The sequence below is a fragment of the Carcharhinus amblyrhynchos genome, chromosome 6 (assembly GCF_965287045.1).
Source record: "Carcharhinus amblyrhynchos chromosome 6, sCarAmb.v2.hapA, whole genome shotgun sequence".
Taxonomy (NCBI): domain Eukaryota; kingdom Metazoa; phylum Chordata; class Chondrichthyes; order Carcharhiniformes; family Carcharhinidae; genus Carcharhinus; species Carcharhinus amblyrhynchos.
Genome location: NC_137329.1, coordinates 126,019,882 through 126,038,476, shown reverse-complemented (window position 1 = coordinate 126,038,476; position 18,595 = coordinate 126,019,882). Strand labels below are relative to the sequence as shown.

The 18,595-nt window shown below is 47.0% G+C and overlaps 1 protein-coding gene across 1 annotated transcript in view; it reads right to left on the bottom strand.

The window, feature by feature from the left end:
• The window catches only part of pawr (PRKC, apoptosis, WT1, regulator), a 125,694-nt gene that overhangs the window by 30,416 nt on the left and 76,683 nt on the right, over positions 1–18,595 (bottom strand). The window contains exon 2 of the mRNA XM_080191439.1: positions 7,852–7,968. Coding sequence (XP_080047565.1) covers positions 7,852–7,968 — 117 coding nt within the window. The remainder of the gene's footprint in view (positions 1–7,851; positions 7,969–18,595) is intronic.

The following is an 18,595-nucleotide window of genomic DNA, read 5'->3' as shown; positions in this document are numbered from 1 at the left end:
GGTGAGAAGGCCGAGGGGTGGCCTGACAATGCTCTTTAAAATAACGAAGGTGATGTTTGCATTTGTGGGCAAGTCCAAAACTTAAAGATCCAATAGGGAATTCAGGAGAAATGTCTTTATCCAGGGAGTGGTGAGTACATGCAACTCCCCATCATGGGGAATGGAGAAGCAAATAAAAGTTTAAAGCTTATTAATCAGTGTCACAAGTAAGCTTACATTAACACTACAAATCAATCTAGTGAAAATCCCCCAGTCACCACACTTTGGCACCTGTTCGGGTACACTGAGGGATAATTTAGGATGGCCAATACATCTAACCCAATGATAAAACATATGGATAAAATAGACACAGAGCGGATGCTTCCTGTTGTGGGGCATTCTAGGCCGAGAGATCAGAGTTTTAGGATAAGGGGCAGCAAATTTAAGACAGAGTTCAGGAGAAACTACTTCTGCCAAAGGGGTTGTGAATCTGTGAAATTCGTTACCCCAAAGTGTGGTGGATGCTGGGACAGTGAGTAAGTTTAAGGAGGAGTTAGACAGATTTTTAATTGATAATGCGTTGAAGGGTTATGGGGAGAAAGCAGGAAAATGGGAATGAGGAGCTATACAAAGAACAAAGAAAATTACAGCACAGGAACAGGACATTCGGCCCTCCAAGCCTACACCGACCATCCTGCCCAACTGAACTAAAACCCTCTACCCAAATCCCTTCATTCCCATCCTATTTATGTATTTGTCCAGATGCCTCTTAAAAGTCACTACTGTATCCACTTCCACTACCTCTCCCGGCAGCGAGTTCCAGGCACCCACTATTCTCTGCATAAAAAAACTTGCCTCGTACATCTCCTTTCAACCTTGCCCCTCACACCTTAAACCTGTGCCCCCTATTAACTGACTCTTCCACCTTGGGAAAAAACTATCCACTCTGTCCATGCCCCTCACAATCTTATAGACCTCTATCAGGGGGTCACCCCTCAACCTCCACCATCCAGTGAGCCATGTATCAGCCATAACTGAATGGCAGAGCAGACTCGATGGGCCAAATGGCCTAATTCTGCTCCTATTTCTTATGAACTTATAACCAAGTCGTCTGATGCATTTAGAGGAAAACTGGATAAAGACAAAGGAGAAACAGCTTAAAAGGCTCTGCTGTAGGATGAAATGAAGAGGGGTTAAAGGAGGATCATGTGCAGCACGAAGACTGACATTGACCAGTTGGGCTGAATGGCCTCTTCCTGTACAATAATAACTCCAGGAACAGGAATTAGAAACCTGTCACTAGCTCAGCATTGGTAAGTGTTGTATCTTTGATTTGGTTTATTATTGTCATAAAAATATTGTTACTTGCATGCTATACAGACAAAGCATACCGTTCATAGAGAAGGAAAGGAGAGAGTGCAGAATGTAGTGTTACAGTCATAGCTAGGGTGTAGAGAAAGAATGAATTTAATGCAAGGTAGGTCCATTCGAAAGTCTGACAGCAGCAGGGAAGAAGCTGCTCTCGAGTCGGTTGATTCGTGATCTCAGACTTTTGTATCTTTTTTCTGACGGAAGAAGGTGGAAGAGAGAATGTCCAGGGTGCGTGGGGTCCTTAATTAGGCTGGCTGCTTTGCCAAGGCAGCGGGAAGTGTAGACAGAATTAATGGATGGGAGGCTGGTTTGCGTGATAGTTTGGGCTACGTTCACAACCTTTTGTAGTTCCTTGGGTCTTGGGCAGAGCAGGAGCCCAGACCAAGCTGTGATACAACCAGAAAGAATGCTTTCTATGGGGCATCTGTAAAAGTTGGTGAGAGTTGTGGCTGACATGCCAAATTTCCTCAATCTTCTGAGAAAGTAGAGGTGTTGGTGGGGCTTTCTTAACACCAGTGTCGGTGTGGGGGGGACCAAATAAGAACATAAGAAATAGGGGCAGGAGTCGGCCATCTAGCCCTTCGAGCCTGCCCCGCCATTCAATATCATGGCTGATCTGTCGCTGCTCAGTTCCACTTTCCCGCTTTCTCCCCATAACCCTTAATCCCCTCTTTTATCAAAAACCCATCAACCCGCGTCTTAAAAATATTTAGCGAGGCAGCCTCCACCACTTCAACAGGCAGAGAATTCCAGAGATTCACCACCCTTTGAGTGAAGAAGTTCCTCCTCAACTCCGTTCTAAACCGCCCCCCTTTTATCTTGAGGCTGTGCCCCCTAGTCCTACTGTCTTTTTTGAGCGGGAAGAGTCTCTCCACCTCTATCCTATCCATCCCATTCATCATCATATACGTCTCAATGAGATCTCCCCTCATTCTTCTAAACTCTAACGAGTACAAGCCTAGTTTATTCAGCCTCTCCTCATAGCTCAACCCCCTCAGCTCCGGTATCAGCCTAGTAAACCTCCTCTGCACTCCCTCCAAGGCCAAAATATCTTTGCGCAGGTGCGGCGCCCAAAACTGCACACAGTACTCCAGCTGCGGCCTCACCAATGCCCTATACAGCTGCAGCAAGACCTCCCTACTTTTATATTCAATCCCCCTCGCTATGAAGGCCAGCATCCCATTCGCCTTCCTGACCACCTGCTGCACCTGCAGGCTGGGTTTTTGCGACTCATGCACAAGGACCCCAAGGTCCCTCTGCACCGTCGCCTGCTGCAGTTTTTCGCCCCGTAAGTAATAGTCCTTCCTACCATTCTTCCTACCAAAGTGGACCACCTCACACTTGCCAACATTAAATTCCATTTGCCATTTCCTGGCCCATTCGCCCAGCCTATCTAGATCCTTCTGCAGACTCTCCACACCCTCCGCACAATTTGCCGTTCCCCCAATCTTGGTGTCATCAGCAAATTTCGACACCCTACACTCGGTTCCCTCCTCCAGATCATCTATATAAATGGTAAAAAGCTGAGGCCCCAGCACCGACCCCTGGGGCACTCCACTAGTCACCATCCGCCAATCCGAATAGCACCCGTTGACCCCCACTCTCTGCCTCCTATTTGACAACCAATCCTCTATCCACGCTAACACCCTACCCCCAACTCCATGTCCCTCGACCTTCTGCAATAACCTCTTGTGAGGTACTTTGTCAAACACCATCGATAGAGCAGACATTCTGACCATACTTTAGGAAAAGTGGTCATTGATTATTTAAAATTAATCCAGATTATTAAAAATACAAACGAGAAACAGAGTTAAAGCACAGCATCGAAATTGGGGTGGATTTCCATTGCTACTTTAGGCCCTTACACACAGCCCTCTCACACTACCACAAAGAGTTTGAATAGATTCAAGCCTGAGAACAGTTGATAGTTTTTTACTTGTGCAGTCATTGGACTCTCCAAATGATCCACTATTTCCTGCAAAAACAACAACCTGCATTCATGTAGCAACTTTAGCACAGTAAAACATCCCAAGGTGCCTGACAGGACTATAATCAGACAAAAAGGTTAAATCAAACCACATGAGGAGATACTAGGTTGGCTGATGGTCTGAAAGGAGAGGTAGAGAGAGTGTTTCAAAACTGGGAGTCTAAACAATTGAAGCTACGAGCACTGAGAGACAGACAAGGGAAGTGGGGAGTGGGTGAGAGTCTGCAGATGGAGGGGAGCGAAATTCCCAGGGGGCAGTCCGGCTGGGAAAGGTTACGGAGATGAGGAACAGCGAGACCGCAGAGAGATTCACAAACAAGGATGTGAACTTTATAAGTGACGCATTAGTGGACAGGGAGGTGGAATAGGTCAGGAAGCAGAGTGGGTGATCGGGGAAAAAGGACAATGTGAGTTAGAATATAAACAGCTGAATTCTCAATTAAGACGGAAATTTGTTTTTTTTCTTCGAGCTGCTCGGTGCACTGGGTTTTTTGTGTACGCTTTAGTTGTCACCCAGTTGAACTTGGCTCCAATTCCTCATTGCTGGAGAGCTGACTTGTGCCCAAAAAGAAATCACAAATCTCCGGGGAGGCTGACAGTGCCTGTGATTCACATTCAATTACTGACCAGAAGCCGGGTACAGCACGCATTCCAGACACAAACTGCTTTGTTTTCGTCCCTCTTACCTCCCTCCCTAAATCAGCAAAATGTGACAATGAAATCCTCTCAATGATAAATCAGAACAGACACAATTCTTGAAAGAAAATCCTTGCATTTCTACAACATCTTTCACAGCTCCAGCACAGCCCAAAGTCATCTGCAGCCAATGAGATAGCTTTGAAGTGTAGTCACTCCTGTAATGATGGAAATGCGGCAGCCAGTTCACGCACAGCAAGCTCCCAGAAACAGCAACGTGATATTGACCAGGCAATCTGCTTTTATTGAGGGATAAATATTGGCCCAAGCACTGGGAAGAATTGCCAAATCAGTGCCACCAGGGACTGTTATGTCCATCTGAGAGAGAGACCTGGTCTCGCTTTAATGTTCCATCTGAATACCAGCAAGTCTGACAGTGCAACACTCCCTCAGTGCCAGCTGAGATCGTGTCTCTGGGGCAGGACCTGAACCTTGTAACTCTTAGGCTAGATTACGACCAACACTGGCAGCTAAAAGGCAGTCATGATGTGGAGATGCTAGGGTCGGACTGGGGTCCCAGCCACCCGACAAAGGGACAGCCTGTTCCGAAAGCTTGCGGCATGTGCTACAAATAAACTTGTTAGACGTTAAGCTGGGGTTGTGGGATTTCTTTCTGTTTTATCTAAAAGAGAAACAGAGATCTCGTGCCCCAGCACCGAATGATCTTCCCTGCAATCCCTCGATTTATGCATAATTGTAAAAATGTTTTGAAAGGAGACATCTGCACATATTTTGAGTATTTTTCACTTGGCTATTACCAGTATAAATCACTAGTTACAAACAGAATGACTCACGAGTTACAGTCTAGGATTGAATGTTTTTTTCTCAAACTGCCTGAAATGAAACACTTTGAAGTTGTGGATCAGTAACTGGAACGTCATTCCCCAGTTTCCCACTCTTGGAGTCCTGTCACGAAGGGAAGATGTCTGCCCATAACATGGTAAAAATATGGTGGAAAATACACCACTCCTTTGACCAAGAAAATCTCATGCCTAGAAAGCCAGATCTACAAAGTGGCAGATAGTGCCCAGGGATATTAGTTCCAATGGGAATGTTGAGGAGGGAGTGTTGTCAGACTTTTTACTGTGTTTACACCAGTCCAATGCCGGCATACCCACATCATGTTGAGGAGGAGCAGGGGAGTCCTGGCCATTTATTAAGTAAATAAATCAACCAACATGACAAGATTATCTGAATGTTTATTCCGTTGCTGATTGTGGGATTATGCTGCGTACAAATAGCTGCCATGATTCCTACGTTGCAATTGTGAGTGATTATGGAGTTAAATGTGAGTGAAATGGAGTTTAATGCGGAAAAGTGTGAGGTAATTCACTTTGGCTGGAATAACAGATGTGTAGAGTATAGGGCTAACGGTAGGGCTCTGAATAGTGTGGATGAACAGAGGGATCTAGGTGTATGTGTACATAGATCCCTGAAAGTTGGGAATCAAGTAGATAAGGTAGTTAGGAAGGCATTCGGTGTCTTGGCGTTTATTGGTAGGGGGATTGAATTTAGGAGCCGCAGCGTCATGTTGCAACTGTACAAAACTCTGGTGTGGCCACACTTGGAGTATTGTGTGCAGTTCTGGTCCCCACATTATAGGAAGGATGTGGAGGCTTTGGAGAGGGTGCAGAGGAGGTTTACCAGGATGTTGCCTGGTATGGAGGGGAGGTCCTATGAGGAGAGACTGAGGGATTTGAGGTTGTTTTCGTTAGAAAGAAGGCGGCTAAGAGGGGACCTTACTGAAACATATAAGATGATTAGAGGTTTAGATAGGGTGGATAGTGATAGCCTTTTTCCTCGGATGGAGAAAGCTAGCACGAGGGGGGCATGACTTTAAATTAAGGGGTGGTAGTTATAGGACGGATGTCAGAGGTAGATTCTTTACCCAGAGGGTGGTGAGGGATTGGAATGCCCTGCCTGCTGCAGTTGTAAATGCGCCTAGTTTGGGGGCGTTTAAGAGATCCGTGGATAGGTTTATGGATGGAAAGGGATTGGTTTAGGTTAGAGGGTCATTGTTTTTTAACTGGTCGGCGCAACATCGTGGGCCGAATGGCCTGTTCTGCGCTGTAATGTTCTATGTTCTATTACACTTTAAAAGTTACATCATTGGCTGCAAAGCTCTTTGGGACAGCCTGGGGATGTGAAAGGAGATATACAAATGCAAGCGCATTCCCGCTACATGGAATACTTTGGGATGATACTTGAGATGCAATAAGGCGCAGACGGAGATGATTAGACACCCAGTGTGAAGACCATGGCCACAATTTTACCATCCGTCACGGGAATCAAAATGATGACAGGCGGATCATGGAAAGGTCCGTTCACCTTGGGTGGGATTTTATGGTTTTGAGACGAGTGAGGCCAGAACATCCCCCCCCAACGCAAGCCTCATGTATCCAGATTCCGAAAATGCAAACATGCAAGATAAGCGCTGGAACCTCTGGTAACTAAAGGAAACAGTGTGGAAGGAGGAAAATTTTGGACCTTTAAAAGGGGAGAAGCTGTGGACAACGTAATCATAATATTTTTCTTTGTCACTACACAGCCCATAGAAACACTGAGTAATTTCATATGGTGAGAGAAACTTCCTTGCTGGCTTTTATTTCAGATTGATAGGGACCCAGCAAGAGCACAAATAAACTACAGCTAGTTGGAAGTGTTATTATAAAGAACATATACAAGCACACGCACACACTGCGCACACACACGCACACACAGTACACACTGCGCACGCACACGGACACGCACAGAGTACACACTGCTTCTTCTATTACCAATCACCCACTGAGTAACATTCTCAGAGGGAAGGAACATTCTGCCCGATTTGATGCACAAGTCAAGACTGTTCCAATTTGAAAGAATGACATAAAAATGACGGCTGTTCTAAGAGTGATGTGGGGGGTGCGGGGGGTGGGGGGGGCAGGGAAGAGTTCAATTGGAAGGATTGTTTTCCATAGAGGTTTATAAAATGTTGAGAGGAATGGATAGGGTGGATTCTCAGAGGCTATTTCCCCGGGTTGAAATGGTCGCTACGAGAGGACACAGATTTAAGGTGCGGGGAGGAAAGTACAGAAGTGATGTTACGGGTAAGTTTTTCACTCAGAGGGTGGTGAGTGAATGGAATCGGCTGCCGTCAGTGGTGGTGGAGGCGAACTCGCTGGGGTCTTTTAAAAGACTTCTGGATGAGTATATGGGGTTTTATGGGATTGGGGGTTATAGATAGGTCTATAGATTGGTAGGTGTTGATGTGATCGGCGCAACTCGTGGGCCGAAGGGCCTGTTTGTGCTGTAGTGTTCTATGTTCTATTATGTTTCAAACCAGCCAATAAAACAGTTGTTACACAACTATTCTATGATCTACTATTAAAAAGATGTTTTTCCAAGCTTTATAGCAAATAAAATTGAAACAGGGAATAAAACAGCCCATAAATACAAAGAGCAGACCCAGCTTCCTGGCTCCGTGTACCGTCCACTCCAGTCTGGACTTCATTACTTCAGGGTATTCTACAGGTTAAAGGTAAATTTGCCATGGTCCCAGGTGACCACAGGCTGCTCTTGCCTGTGGGTGAGGGGGGAGAGGTGACTGGTGGTGATTTAACCTGAGGGTCACCACACCTCAGGCGAGGGGCAAGGTTGAGAAGACATCAATAACCAGATTTGGGATTGAACCCACGCTATTGGCTTCACTAACCGGTCGTCCAGCCAACTCCATGTCCATAAACCAACTGCAGAACACTTGTTAATTATAGATCGCGGAACCATTATTCTCACAGCAATAACATGATGATAAATAAACTTTACAGAGAGATCCTTACGTTATAAGGGCTGCTTGCATCAGATGCAATGGACTCATTCTGGAGAGTGTTCTGCTGAGTGATGCTATCTTCTCTCTGGTGCAGTTTTTGTCCTGAGTGATCATCATCATCGGGACTCTGGAGAAAATACAGAGAGGAGGCTTTAGAAATCAATCCCTTCATCAGAGTTCATTAACACGAGGAACATTGATTCGAGTAAGTAATTGATCTCCTCGCCGCATCGGAGGCAAACACCAGCGTGTGAGGTACCCCTGCTCTCCGCTTCTATTCCAGTAAGATGGTGAGCCCAGCCTCACAACTGCACTTTCTGCCGCAGCAAGTTTAGTTTCCGTATCTATCACTCTGCAACTGTTGGGAGGGACTCGGTGGAGTACAACTGAGAATCCCCAGCTTTCCGGCTTTCCCAACTCACTTTATTCCCTGTTCTCAAACAAGATGAGGTTTCGCGCAGCTGTTCTGCACTGACACCAAGAACTGGAAACCCTGAGGCACATTGCAGAGTTCCCCAGAATGGGAGGTGGTGGGGGGGGTGGTGGTGGTGGTGGTCGTGGTCTTGCGGGTCAAACCAAGTAAACAAACACAGATTACATTAGGACAAAGGAAAAGGGGGCGGCTCCCCAAAAGGAGGGGGAACGGCCCAAACAGAAACAAAAAGTACAAAGGAAACTTAAGACACGTCAAATCAAAATGTGATTGTCGGGGTCTATAAGGCACCTCAGCCCCTGCGGTGCCCGACGGGCACGGAAGGCGTCGACTGTGCCCGCGGACACCGCGTGCTCCCTCTCCAGGGACACCTGGCCGCAAACGTAGCCGCGGTAGAGGGGCAGACAGTCGGAACAGACAGCCCCCCCCCCCCCCCCCGATCGCCCGCTGCCTGGACCTGTTGATGGTGCGTCTCGCCAGGCCCAGGAGCAGGTTCATGAGGAATGTAGAAGGCAAATTAATGGACCCTCTTATCTTTGTTAATCCAATTCCCATGTCTCTAATAATTGATAGCCAATCCTCAACAATAAAGCTGAAGTTTAAATGTTCTCTTAACGCATGGGATCTTAACTAGTAAAACATTAACACTATTCAGCAAAATGCCAATTCCATTACAAGCTATTTTTGGAGAGAAAGTATTGTGAAATCATCCCTGGAACGTAACGAACAACAGAAAATCTATCGTGAGTCAAGTACAAAGCTCACTGGATTTTCCGCCCTCAAAATAAGTCTGCCAACAATGGCTGTTTTCTTGGAGATCAAGATTTCATCTGACATCCACACCCCCACCATGGGTCACATGACATCCACACCCCCACCATGGGTCATATGACATCCACACCCCCACCATGGGTCACATGACATCCACACCCCCCACCATGGGTCACATGACATCCACACCCCCCCACCATGGGTCACATGACATCCACACCCCCACCATGGGTCACATGACATCCACACCCCCACCATGGGTCACATGACATCCACACCCCCACCATGGGTCACATGACATCCACACCCCCACCATAGGTCACATGACATCCACACTTCCTGCCATTGGTCACCTGACTCACCCAACCTCAGTGCCCCGCCTCCCTGCACTGATTGCAGCCTGAAAAAAACTCATCACCTGATTGGACCATTCCTAACTGTCAATCAACCAAGCCTTCCTCCAATATTTTTAATTCCGTGACTAACAAAACTGTTCCAAATAAAATGAAATTTACACTTTTTGCCCCCAAAACCCCTTACGATATCTCACCCTAGGACACGCTCACACTTTCCTGGCGTTTCATCTTTAATTCCTGAAGACACTGAGACAATCCAGGAAGGATGGGAACCCCACAGCCACTGCTCACTCTGTGCTTTATTAGTCTACCGGGTAAAGCTAACGTTAACCTGCGGAGAACACGGTACAAAGATGTAATTTGGGAATGTAAAACAAGGCAGTGACACATTGAATTTCTTTACGAGCCCACCAGCCAACACTCAATGATTCCACTCACACCCCACAACTTGTAGACATGAGACCTGCTGCGCGGATTCAGGTTTCACATTTCAAGCTGCAAACAACAATGAAAATCCTGACTCTAGGTCAAACTTTGTGATGCAAACAGTTTGTTCTGATTTGCATTTGGAAATTCCTCCAGTATCCAGGCAGGGAGTCCTGGGGAGGAGTTTCCAACTCTGCTCAGATGTGTTCCTGAAGTTTTTCCCACGTGACCCTCCCCACACTCCCCATTGGTCGTCGCATGCCCATTATCATAGTGATGGCCAATCAGAAAGCAAATAAAACTCGTTCCTCAATTGAGGCTTCCTGACTGGCAGACACACACAGGGTGGCACGGTGGCACGGTGGTTAGCACCGCTGCCTCACAGCGCCAGGGATCCGGGTTCGATTCCCGGCCTTGGGTCACTGTGTGGAGTTTGCCCATTTTCCCTCAACCTGCATGGGTTTCCTCCGGTTTCCTCCCACAGTCCGAAAGACGTGCTGGTTAGCTGCACTGATGTGGATGTGCCGGCGTTGGACTGGGGTAAACACAGTAAAAAGTCTGACAACACCAGGTTTTAGTCCAACCGACTTATTTGATAGTAAACGCATAAGCTTTCGGGTTAGTCCCTTGTGCGTTTACTATCAAATAAGTCGGTTGGACTAAAACCTGGTGTTATCAGACTTTTTACTGTAGCTGCACTGAGCCAAACAGGTGCCAAAGTGTGGCAGCTAGGGGAATTTCACAGTAACTTCATTGCAGTGTTAATGTAAGCCTTACTTGTGACTAGTACTTAAACTTTAAAACAGCTTTATCTTCCCATTAAAAAACTGTTCAAACTTTTAACAAGATACACTATTTTGTTTAAACGCCCCTGAGGATGTTTCTCCCTGAATGTTGATCAGTGTTCTGGAGTTTAATCTTTAATTTCTGGAGGGTTGGGAACTAAAGTGGCACAGCAGTTAGCACTGCTGCCTCACAGCGCCAGGGACCCAGGTTCGATTCCCGGCTTGGGTCACTGTCTATGTGGAGTTTGTACATGCTCCCTGTGTCTGCGTAGGTTTCCTCCGGGTGCTCCAGTTTCCTCCCACACTCCAAAGATGTGCCGGTTAGGTGAATTGGCCGTGCTAAATTGCCCCTTATTGTCCCGGGATGTGTAGGTCAGAGGGATTAGCAGAGTAAATATGTGGGGTTATGGGGATAGGGCCTGGGTGGGATTACAGTCGGTGCATTCTCGATGGTCGGAATGGCCTCTTTCTGCACCGTGGGATTCTATGAAGGGACAAATCCAGCTCTCTGTACCAAGCACACAAAAACACTTCCAAATGAAGCTGTTTCGATCCAGAGTTGGAGCTAACACAAACTGAAATTGGACTTGCGGGAAGTTGTGCTACATTTGTACGGAGCTCTGGTTAGACTCTATTTAGAATAACTACATTTAGTTCTGAGCATAAGAACATAAGAACTAGGAGCAGCAGTAGGCCATCTGGCCCCTCGAGCCTGCTCCGCCATTCAATAAGATCGTGACTGATCTTTTTGTGGACTCAGGTCCACTTACCCGCCCGCTCACCATAATCCTTAATTTCTTTACTGTTCAAAAATGTATCTATCCTTGCCTTAAAAACATTCAATGAGGGAACCTCAACTGCTTCACTGGGCAGGGAATTCCACAGGTCATCAAAGCTCAAGAAAGACAGACTGGACTTGAAAAGGGTGCAGCACTGATTCACCGGGATAATATCCGGTTAACAGGCTTAAACTTTGAGGCCAGGTCACACCAATAAGGTTGTATTCCCCCTGAGTACAGGCAATTAAATGAGTATTCACACTGGTGTGTTTAAGATGATTAGGGAAAGAGAGGGAGCACGACAGGGATAGCAAGACAGAGAGAGGGGGGAGAGAGAGAGCGAAACAAAAAGAGTGAGACAGGGAGAGTGAGACAGAGAGCACGAGACAGAGAGAGGGCAAGAGAGAGAGCGCGCGAGACAAGGAGAGTGAGAGAGAAAGAGAGACAGAGAGCGCGAGACAGAGAGAGTGAGACAGGGCAAGTGAGACAGAAAGAGAGACAGAAATCACAAGGGAGCGTGAGACAAAGAGAGTGAGACAGGGAGAGTGAGAGAGTGAGACAGAAAGAGAGACAGGGAAGAGAGAGAGAGAGAGAGAGAGAGAAAAACTGGTGGGGAGTCCAGTACAATGTGACACATCTTTAAGATTACGGTTTGGCTGTCCAGGGTGATGTCAGGAAGCACTTATTCACAAAGTGTCCTGGAAATTCAGAATTTTCTCCTCAAGAAACTGAGGCTTACAGAACTTTTAACAGTTTTGACTGCGTGGGGGGAGGAGAGGGGGGGCGGGGGGCAGCAGATTTTTATAAAAGCGCCATAATGCGGGTGCTAGAAATCTGAAATAAAATAAAAAGTGCTGAAAATACTCAGCAGGTCAATAGACTTTGACTTGGTGAAATGGTGTTAGAATGTTACAGGACAAAGTCAGGTCTGCAACTTTATAAGACCCTAGTCAGACCCCACTTGGAGTACTGTGCGCAGTTCTGGTCACCTCACTCCAGGAAGGATGTGGAAGCTATTGAGAGGGTGCAGAGGAGACTTACAGGGATGTTGCCTGGATTGGGAGGCATGCCTTATGAAGATAGGTTGAGGGAGCTGGGACTCTTCTCCCTGGAGAGACGAAGGTTGAGAGGCGACCTGATAGAGGTTTATAAAATGTTGAGAGGAATAGATAGGGTGGATTCTCGGAGGCTATTTCCCAGGGCTGAAATGGTCTCTACGAGAGGACACAGATTTAAGGTGCTGGGGAGCAAGTACAGAGGAGATGTCAGGGGAAAGTTTTTCACTCAGAGGGTGGTGAGTGAGTGGAATCAGCTGCTGTCGGTGGTGGTGGAGGCGAACTCGCTGGGGTCTTTTAAAAGACTTCTGGATGAGTACATGGGATTTAATGGGATTGGGAGTTATAGATAGTTCTATGGCTTGGTAGGTATAGATGTGATCGGCGCAACTTGTGGGCTGAAGGGCCTGTTTGTGCTGTAGTGTTCTATGTTAAAGTCAGGTTTTTGGAACTAAAATGCCACAAGATCTGCTAGAATGGTGAAAGAGGCTGAACAGCCTCCTCCTGCTCCTATGTTTCTAGCATGTTCACTCCACCCATGAAGACGGTTCCCCCGCCTGTACAAAACACGCGACACGGTAAATCTGTGGGGGGGGGTGAATAAAAAAGACAGGTCGACACTCTGGGGAAATTCCTTTCCAACTCCCTCGGGCAACCATATAAAGTCCGGGAGATCAGTCAGCCAATGACCTGTCATCAAATTTACTGAACTAAACCCCCGCGGCTTCTCTCGACATTCTTACAAACAACAAACCAAAAAAGAAACGCACGGCTGGTTTGTGGCTGCTGTCATAAAACACAAGCTAAAAGTGGAACCACATTTTTCCTGAAAGGAGAATCTACACCACGATACTAGTTTGCTTCGCATCGCTCCCTGACCAGGACAGGCAGCTCAATCCACGCTCTCACAGCCCAGGGCACGCGAGCTGTATCGGTGGCTTTAAGGCTAATTTATATTCTTTATTTGTGGGTTAAAAAGGTGAAAGGTGAAACAGCTTCAGAGTGGAAACAGCAGCTCCGAAGCTGTTTCTGTAACATATATTTTAAATGAGGTTCTACAATCCTGGAATAGTTTAGGGAATTTGAAACAACCAAGGAGAAAGAGGCACAGTGACACAGTGGTTAGCGCTGCTGCCTCACAGCGCTAGGGACCCGGGTTCAATTCCGGCCTCAGGTCACTGTCTGTGTGGAGCTTGCACGTTCTCCCCGTGCCTGCGTGGGTTTCCTCCGGGTGCTCCGGTTTCCTCCCACACTCCAGAGGTATGCAGGTTAGGGGGACTGGCCACAGTAAATTACCCCTTAGTGCAGGGGGGTTGGCAGGGCAAATATGTGGGGCTACGAGGAAAGGGCCTGGGTGGGATTGTTTGTCAGTGCAGACTCGATGGGCCGAATGGCCTCTCCCTGCACTGTAGGGAATCTCCAATTCTATGAGAGAAAACTCTGTGCTGTTGCCTAGCGACAGGGTTCTAAGGGACAGTGACACAAGCGCAGTTTTTTAGTTCAGTCGGTGATCACACTCTCAGGTGAAGGAAACAGTACGAATTGGCATAGGCAGCACGGTGGCACAGTGGGTTAGCACTGCTGCCTCACAGCGCCAGGGAACCAGGTTCGATTCCCAGCTTGGGTCACTGTCTGCGTGTGGTTTGCACGTTTTGTGTGGGTTTCCCTCCCACAGTCCAACAGACGTGCTGGTTAGGGTGCACTGGCCATGCTAACGTCCCCCTCACTGAACCCAAACAGGTGCTCAAGCACGGCGACTAACACACACTCCAAAAGATGTGCGGGTTAGGGGGACTGGCCATGATAAATTGCCCCTTAGTATCAGGGAGATTAGCTGGATAAATATGAGGGGTTACGGGGATAGGGCCTGGGAGGGATTGTGGTCGGTGCAGACTCGATGGGCCAAGTGGCCTCCTTCTGCACTGCAGGGATTCTATAATTCTATTCCATGACCAGGGGATTTTCACAGTAACTTCATTGCAGTGTTAATGTAAGCCCATTTGTGACACTGATAGATAAACTTAAAAATCTCACTAACTGGACAAACTAGCAGATTGCTGAGGTAACCAAATCTAAGCATCTTGAATGGGGCGGTACACTGCTCAGTACCGCTGCCTCACAGGGCCAGGAATTCAATTCTAACCTCCGGTGACTGTGTGTGGAGTTTGCACATCCTCCCCGTGTCTGCGTGGGTTTCCTCCCACACTCCAAAGATGTGCAGGTTGGGGTGGATTGGCCGTGCTAAATTGCCCTTTAGCGTAGGGTTTTTTCTTTCTCCTCTCGGGGCATGTGGGCGTTGCCGGAAGGTCCAGCATCTGTTGCCCATCACTAATCGCTCCTTGAACTGAATGGGTTGCTGGGCCATTTCAGAGGGCAGGTTACAGTCAACCATATTGCTGTGGGTCTGGAGTCACGTGTAGGCCATGTGACGGGTAAGGTTGGCAGATTTCCTTCCCTAAAGGGCATTAGTGAATCAGATGGGTTTTTACGACAATCAACAATGGTTTCATGGCCATCGTTGGACTTTTAATTCCAGATTTTCTTTACTGAATTCAAATTTTACCATCTGCCATGGTGGGATATGAATGTGGATCCCAAGTCTCTGGATTACAAGCTCAGTGACAATACCACTGCCTCCCCTGTTCAGGGGTTGAGTGGAGTTAGTTGGGTTATGGGAAGAGGGCCTGGGCTCTATTGGAGAGTCAGTACAGACTTGTCGGGCTGAATGGCCTTCTGCTGCATTGTCGGGATTCTATGGTTCTATGAGTTGCTCCAGCGTTAAAGTAGCAGTGAATATCGAGCGAGCTCTGGATCCAAGGGAGATATCAAGTTGCCACCAGGAAGAGGGAGCTGCAGGGAGCAGGTCCTCAAGGAAAAGGGGAGGGGGCCAGAGAAGAACTTCAAGTTAACTTAAAGGAAATGGACAGGAGAAGGTTCTGGCAATGTGAAGACGCGAGTGAGAAGCAGAGGAAGCTGTTGTAAGCAGACTGAGAGCAAGTGGGCTCGTGAGAAACCAGAACATCAGAGTAGACAGCCAAAGGTTGGTGACTCCTTACTATGGGTCTGGGAAGCAGTGGTGTTCTGTTGGTGTGACTGAGTATCAGAGAGAATGTGTGCAATGCAAAGCTTGAATGCAGGTAGTGATTCAGGGGGAGAAAAACATTGGAGGGAGGGATTGATAACCTGGGTTGGATTTTTATTGAAGATATCCAAATGAAAGTGTAGTTTGGGAGGGCATTCCAAGGAGAGTTCTTCAAGAGTGCAGATTGGAAACCCAAGTTAAAAGACAGAACTTCTCTGGGAGCAATTGGCTCCCAACGGAGTGACAAGCATCAAGTGGGGTTGTAGTTGATGTTGTTTTGGATGGCGATTGTCAATTGGTTTCAGAGTGTGGAGTGTCTGACCCCAGATCACCTGTCAGTTTACATGGGACCATATACTGGCATGAGTTACAATGGAATAGGCAGGGATAATGGAATAGGCAATCAATAGGTACCCACACATTTTCAAGTTACATACATACATACAAATTAGGAGCAGGCTACTAGACCATAATTTCAATAACGTCATGGCTGATTGGATTGTTACGTCAACCTCACATTCCCGCCAACCCCCAAAAATCTTTCACCTCCTTCCTCGTCAAGAATCTACTTACCTCTGCCTTAAAAGAGAGCTCCAGAGATTCCCAACCCTCAGGAAAACAGTTTTCTCATCTCCTGCCTTAAATGAATGACCCCTTGTTTTTAAAGAATGGCCTGATAAGAGGAAACATCCTCTCCACATCCACCCAGTCAAAACCCCTCACGGTCCCATAACCAGAAATTCAGTCCCTTCACGCCCCACCGCTGCTGCACGTGAGGATTTGGCACTCAGCCAAATTATCACTCACCGCAGCCAGACCAGAGACCCACTGGCCTGATGGCCAAAAATTCTAGCCTGTATGTTTCAATCAAGTTGCTTCAAACTCTTCTAAATTCCAATGAATTAAAATTCATCAGGTCCAACGTGCTCTCATAAGGCAAGCCTTCCATTTCTGGTAAACCTCTCTGAACTACTCCTAAGTTAAATCCTTCTTCAAATAAGGAGACCAGTACTATAGACAGTGCTCCAGATGCCCTGGATAACTGAGGCATAATCCTACTTTTCCAATCAATTCCCTTTGCAATAAACAATAACATTCTATTAGCTTTCCTAACTACTTGCTGTACCTGTACACTCACCTTTTGTGATTCATGCATTAGGACTCCCAGATCCCTCTGCATCTCAGAGCTCTGCAATCTCTCACCATTTAGATAATAAGCTTTTTTATTCTTCCTGCCAAAATGGACAAATTTACATTTTCCCACGATACCCCATTTGCCAGAGTTTTGCCCACTCACTTAACCTCATATTCCTTTGTAACCTCTTTTTAGCCTCTTCAAATCATTTATATAAATTATAAACAGTTGGTCCCAGCACTGGTCCCTGTGGCACACCACTCGTCACACCCTGCCAACTAGAAAAAGACCCATTTATGCCAACTCTCAGCTCCCGATTAGCTAACCCATTGTTATTCCACGCCAATATGTTACCCCTTACACTATAAGCTTTGAAGTTCTGCAATACCTTTGAGGTGGCACCTTTATCAAATCAAATACTTTCTGGAAATTTACCTTTCGGAAGGTTCATGAATCCAGTATCTGTTCACAGCCACGCAGAGGAGGTGTGGACCAAAGACCCATGGAGAAGCTGGTCCCACTCCGTAAAATCTGCTGGGGTCTAGGAATTACCGACCCCAAAAGGAATCAGCCAGGTCGGGAGTGCAGGGTGCAAGCTTATTCCTGGCGCTCTTATCCCATGTCAGCAGGAATTGAGAGCATTGGGAATGGGGGCAGGAATCTCGGAATCAGATCCCACCAGCTATTTTTAAGTGGCTCCAGAGTCATTCTGACTCTGCAAAAAAATCTGGGCCCAACTTTCAAATCGGAATGGGATAGATATTTGAAAGGGAAAGGTTTGGAAGGTTCAGGGGTGTTGGGACTAATTGGATGGATCTTACAATTGGCTACCTGCAGAGTTCTGTAACTCCAGGACATGGTGCCACCTACACAGGGAAATAACTTGGGCTTCGAGCTGGGAAGGATATCGATAAGGTCAGTGTGGATTACCAACATCACAGAACTAAGGAGCTGAGTTATATTCATTCTGCAATAACAGAAGGAATCCATGCAAGAAAATATCTCTCACCAGAAATCATAGAATCCCTACAGTGCTGAAGGAGACCATTCAGCCCATCGAGTCTGTGTGACCACAATCCCACCCAGGCTCTATCCTCATAACCCGATGCATTTACCCTAGCTTGTCCCCCCGACACTAAAGGCCAATTTAGCATAGCCAATTCACCTAACCTGTACATCTCTGGACTGTAGGAGGAAACCGGAGCACCCGAAGGAAACCCAAGCAGACATGGGGAGTATGTGCAGACTCCACACAGACAGTGACCCAGGCCAGGAATTGAACCCAGGTCTCTGGCGCTGTGAGACAGCAGTGCTAACCACTGTGCCACCCCATGATGAGTGAATAATGAATGGAAGGATAAAGCAAACAACACACTTCAACTTTATGTCACGTTGGCTGATGGTGAGTGAAATTCTGAAGGAATTCACTAAAATCGGAACAAAGAACAAAGAAAATTACAGCACAGGAACAGGCCCTTCGGCCCTCCAAACCTGCACCGACCATGCTGCCCGACTGAACTAAAACCACCTACCCTTCCAGGGATCGTATCAGAGGTGTGGCCTTTGGAATTATGATATTAAACTAAGATCCTGCCTATCGGAACCTGGGAGATTGATTCACCAGCGTATGACTGACATATCACCACTCCCTCCCCCTAAACAGTTTGCCCACAGGAATCAGCCCACTGTCCATTCACAGTATTTCTGCTCGATAATTTATCTAAAGTCTGTTAGTCGCTCATCCGCGCAAAACCCAATCCTGTCCAATTCTAGCCACCAATCTAATTGGTTCTCCTGCACTAACGCCCAACCAATAAGATGCTATGGGTGTGGCTCAGGAAGCAAACAACTGATAAATAAACCACCTCGGAGAGAGAGGGTTTTGGATAGTTTCAACAAGAAAAAAATAAAGCACAGGACAGCGACAAGACG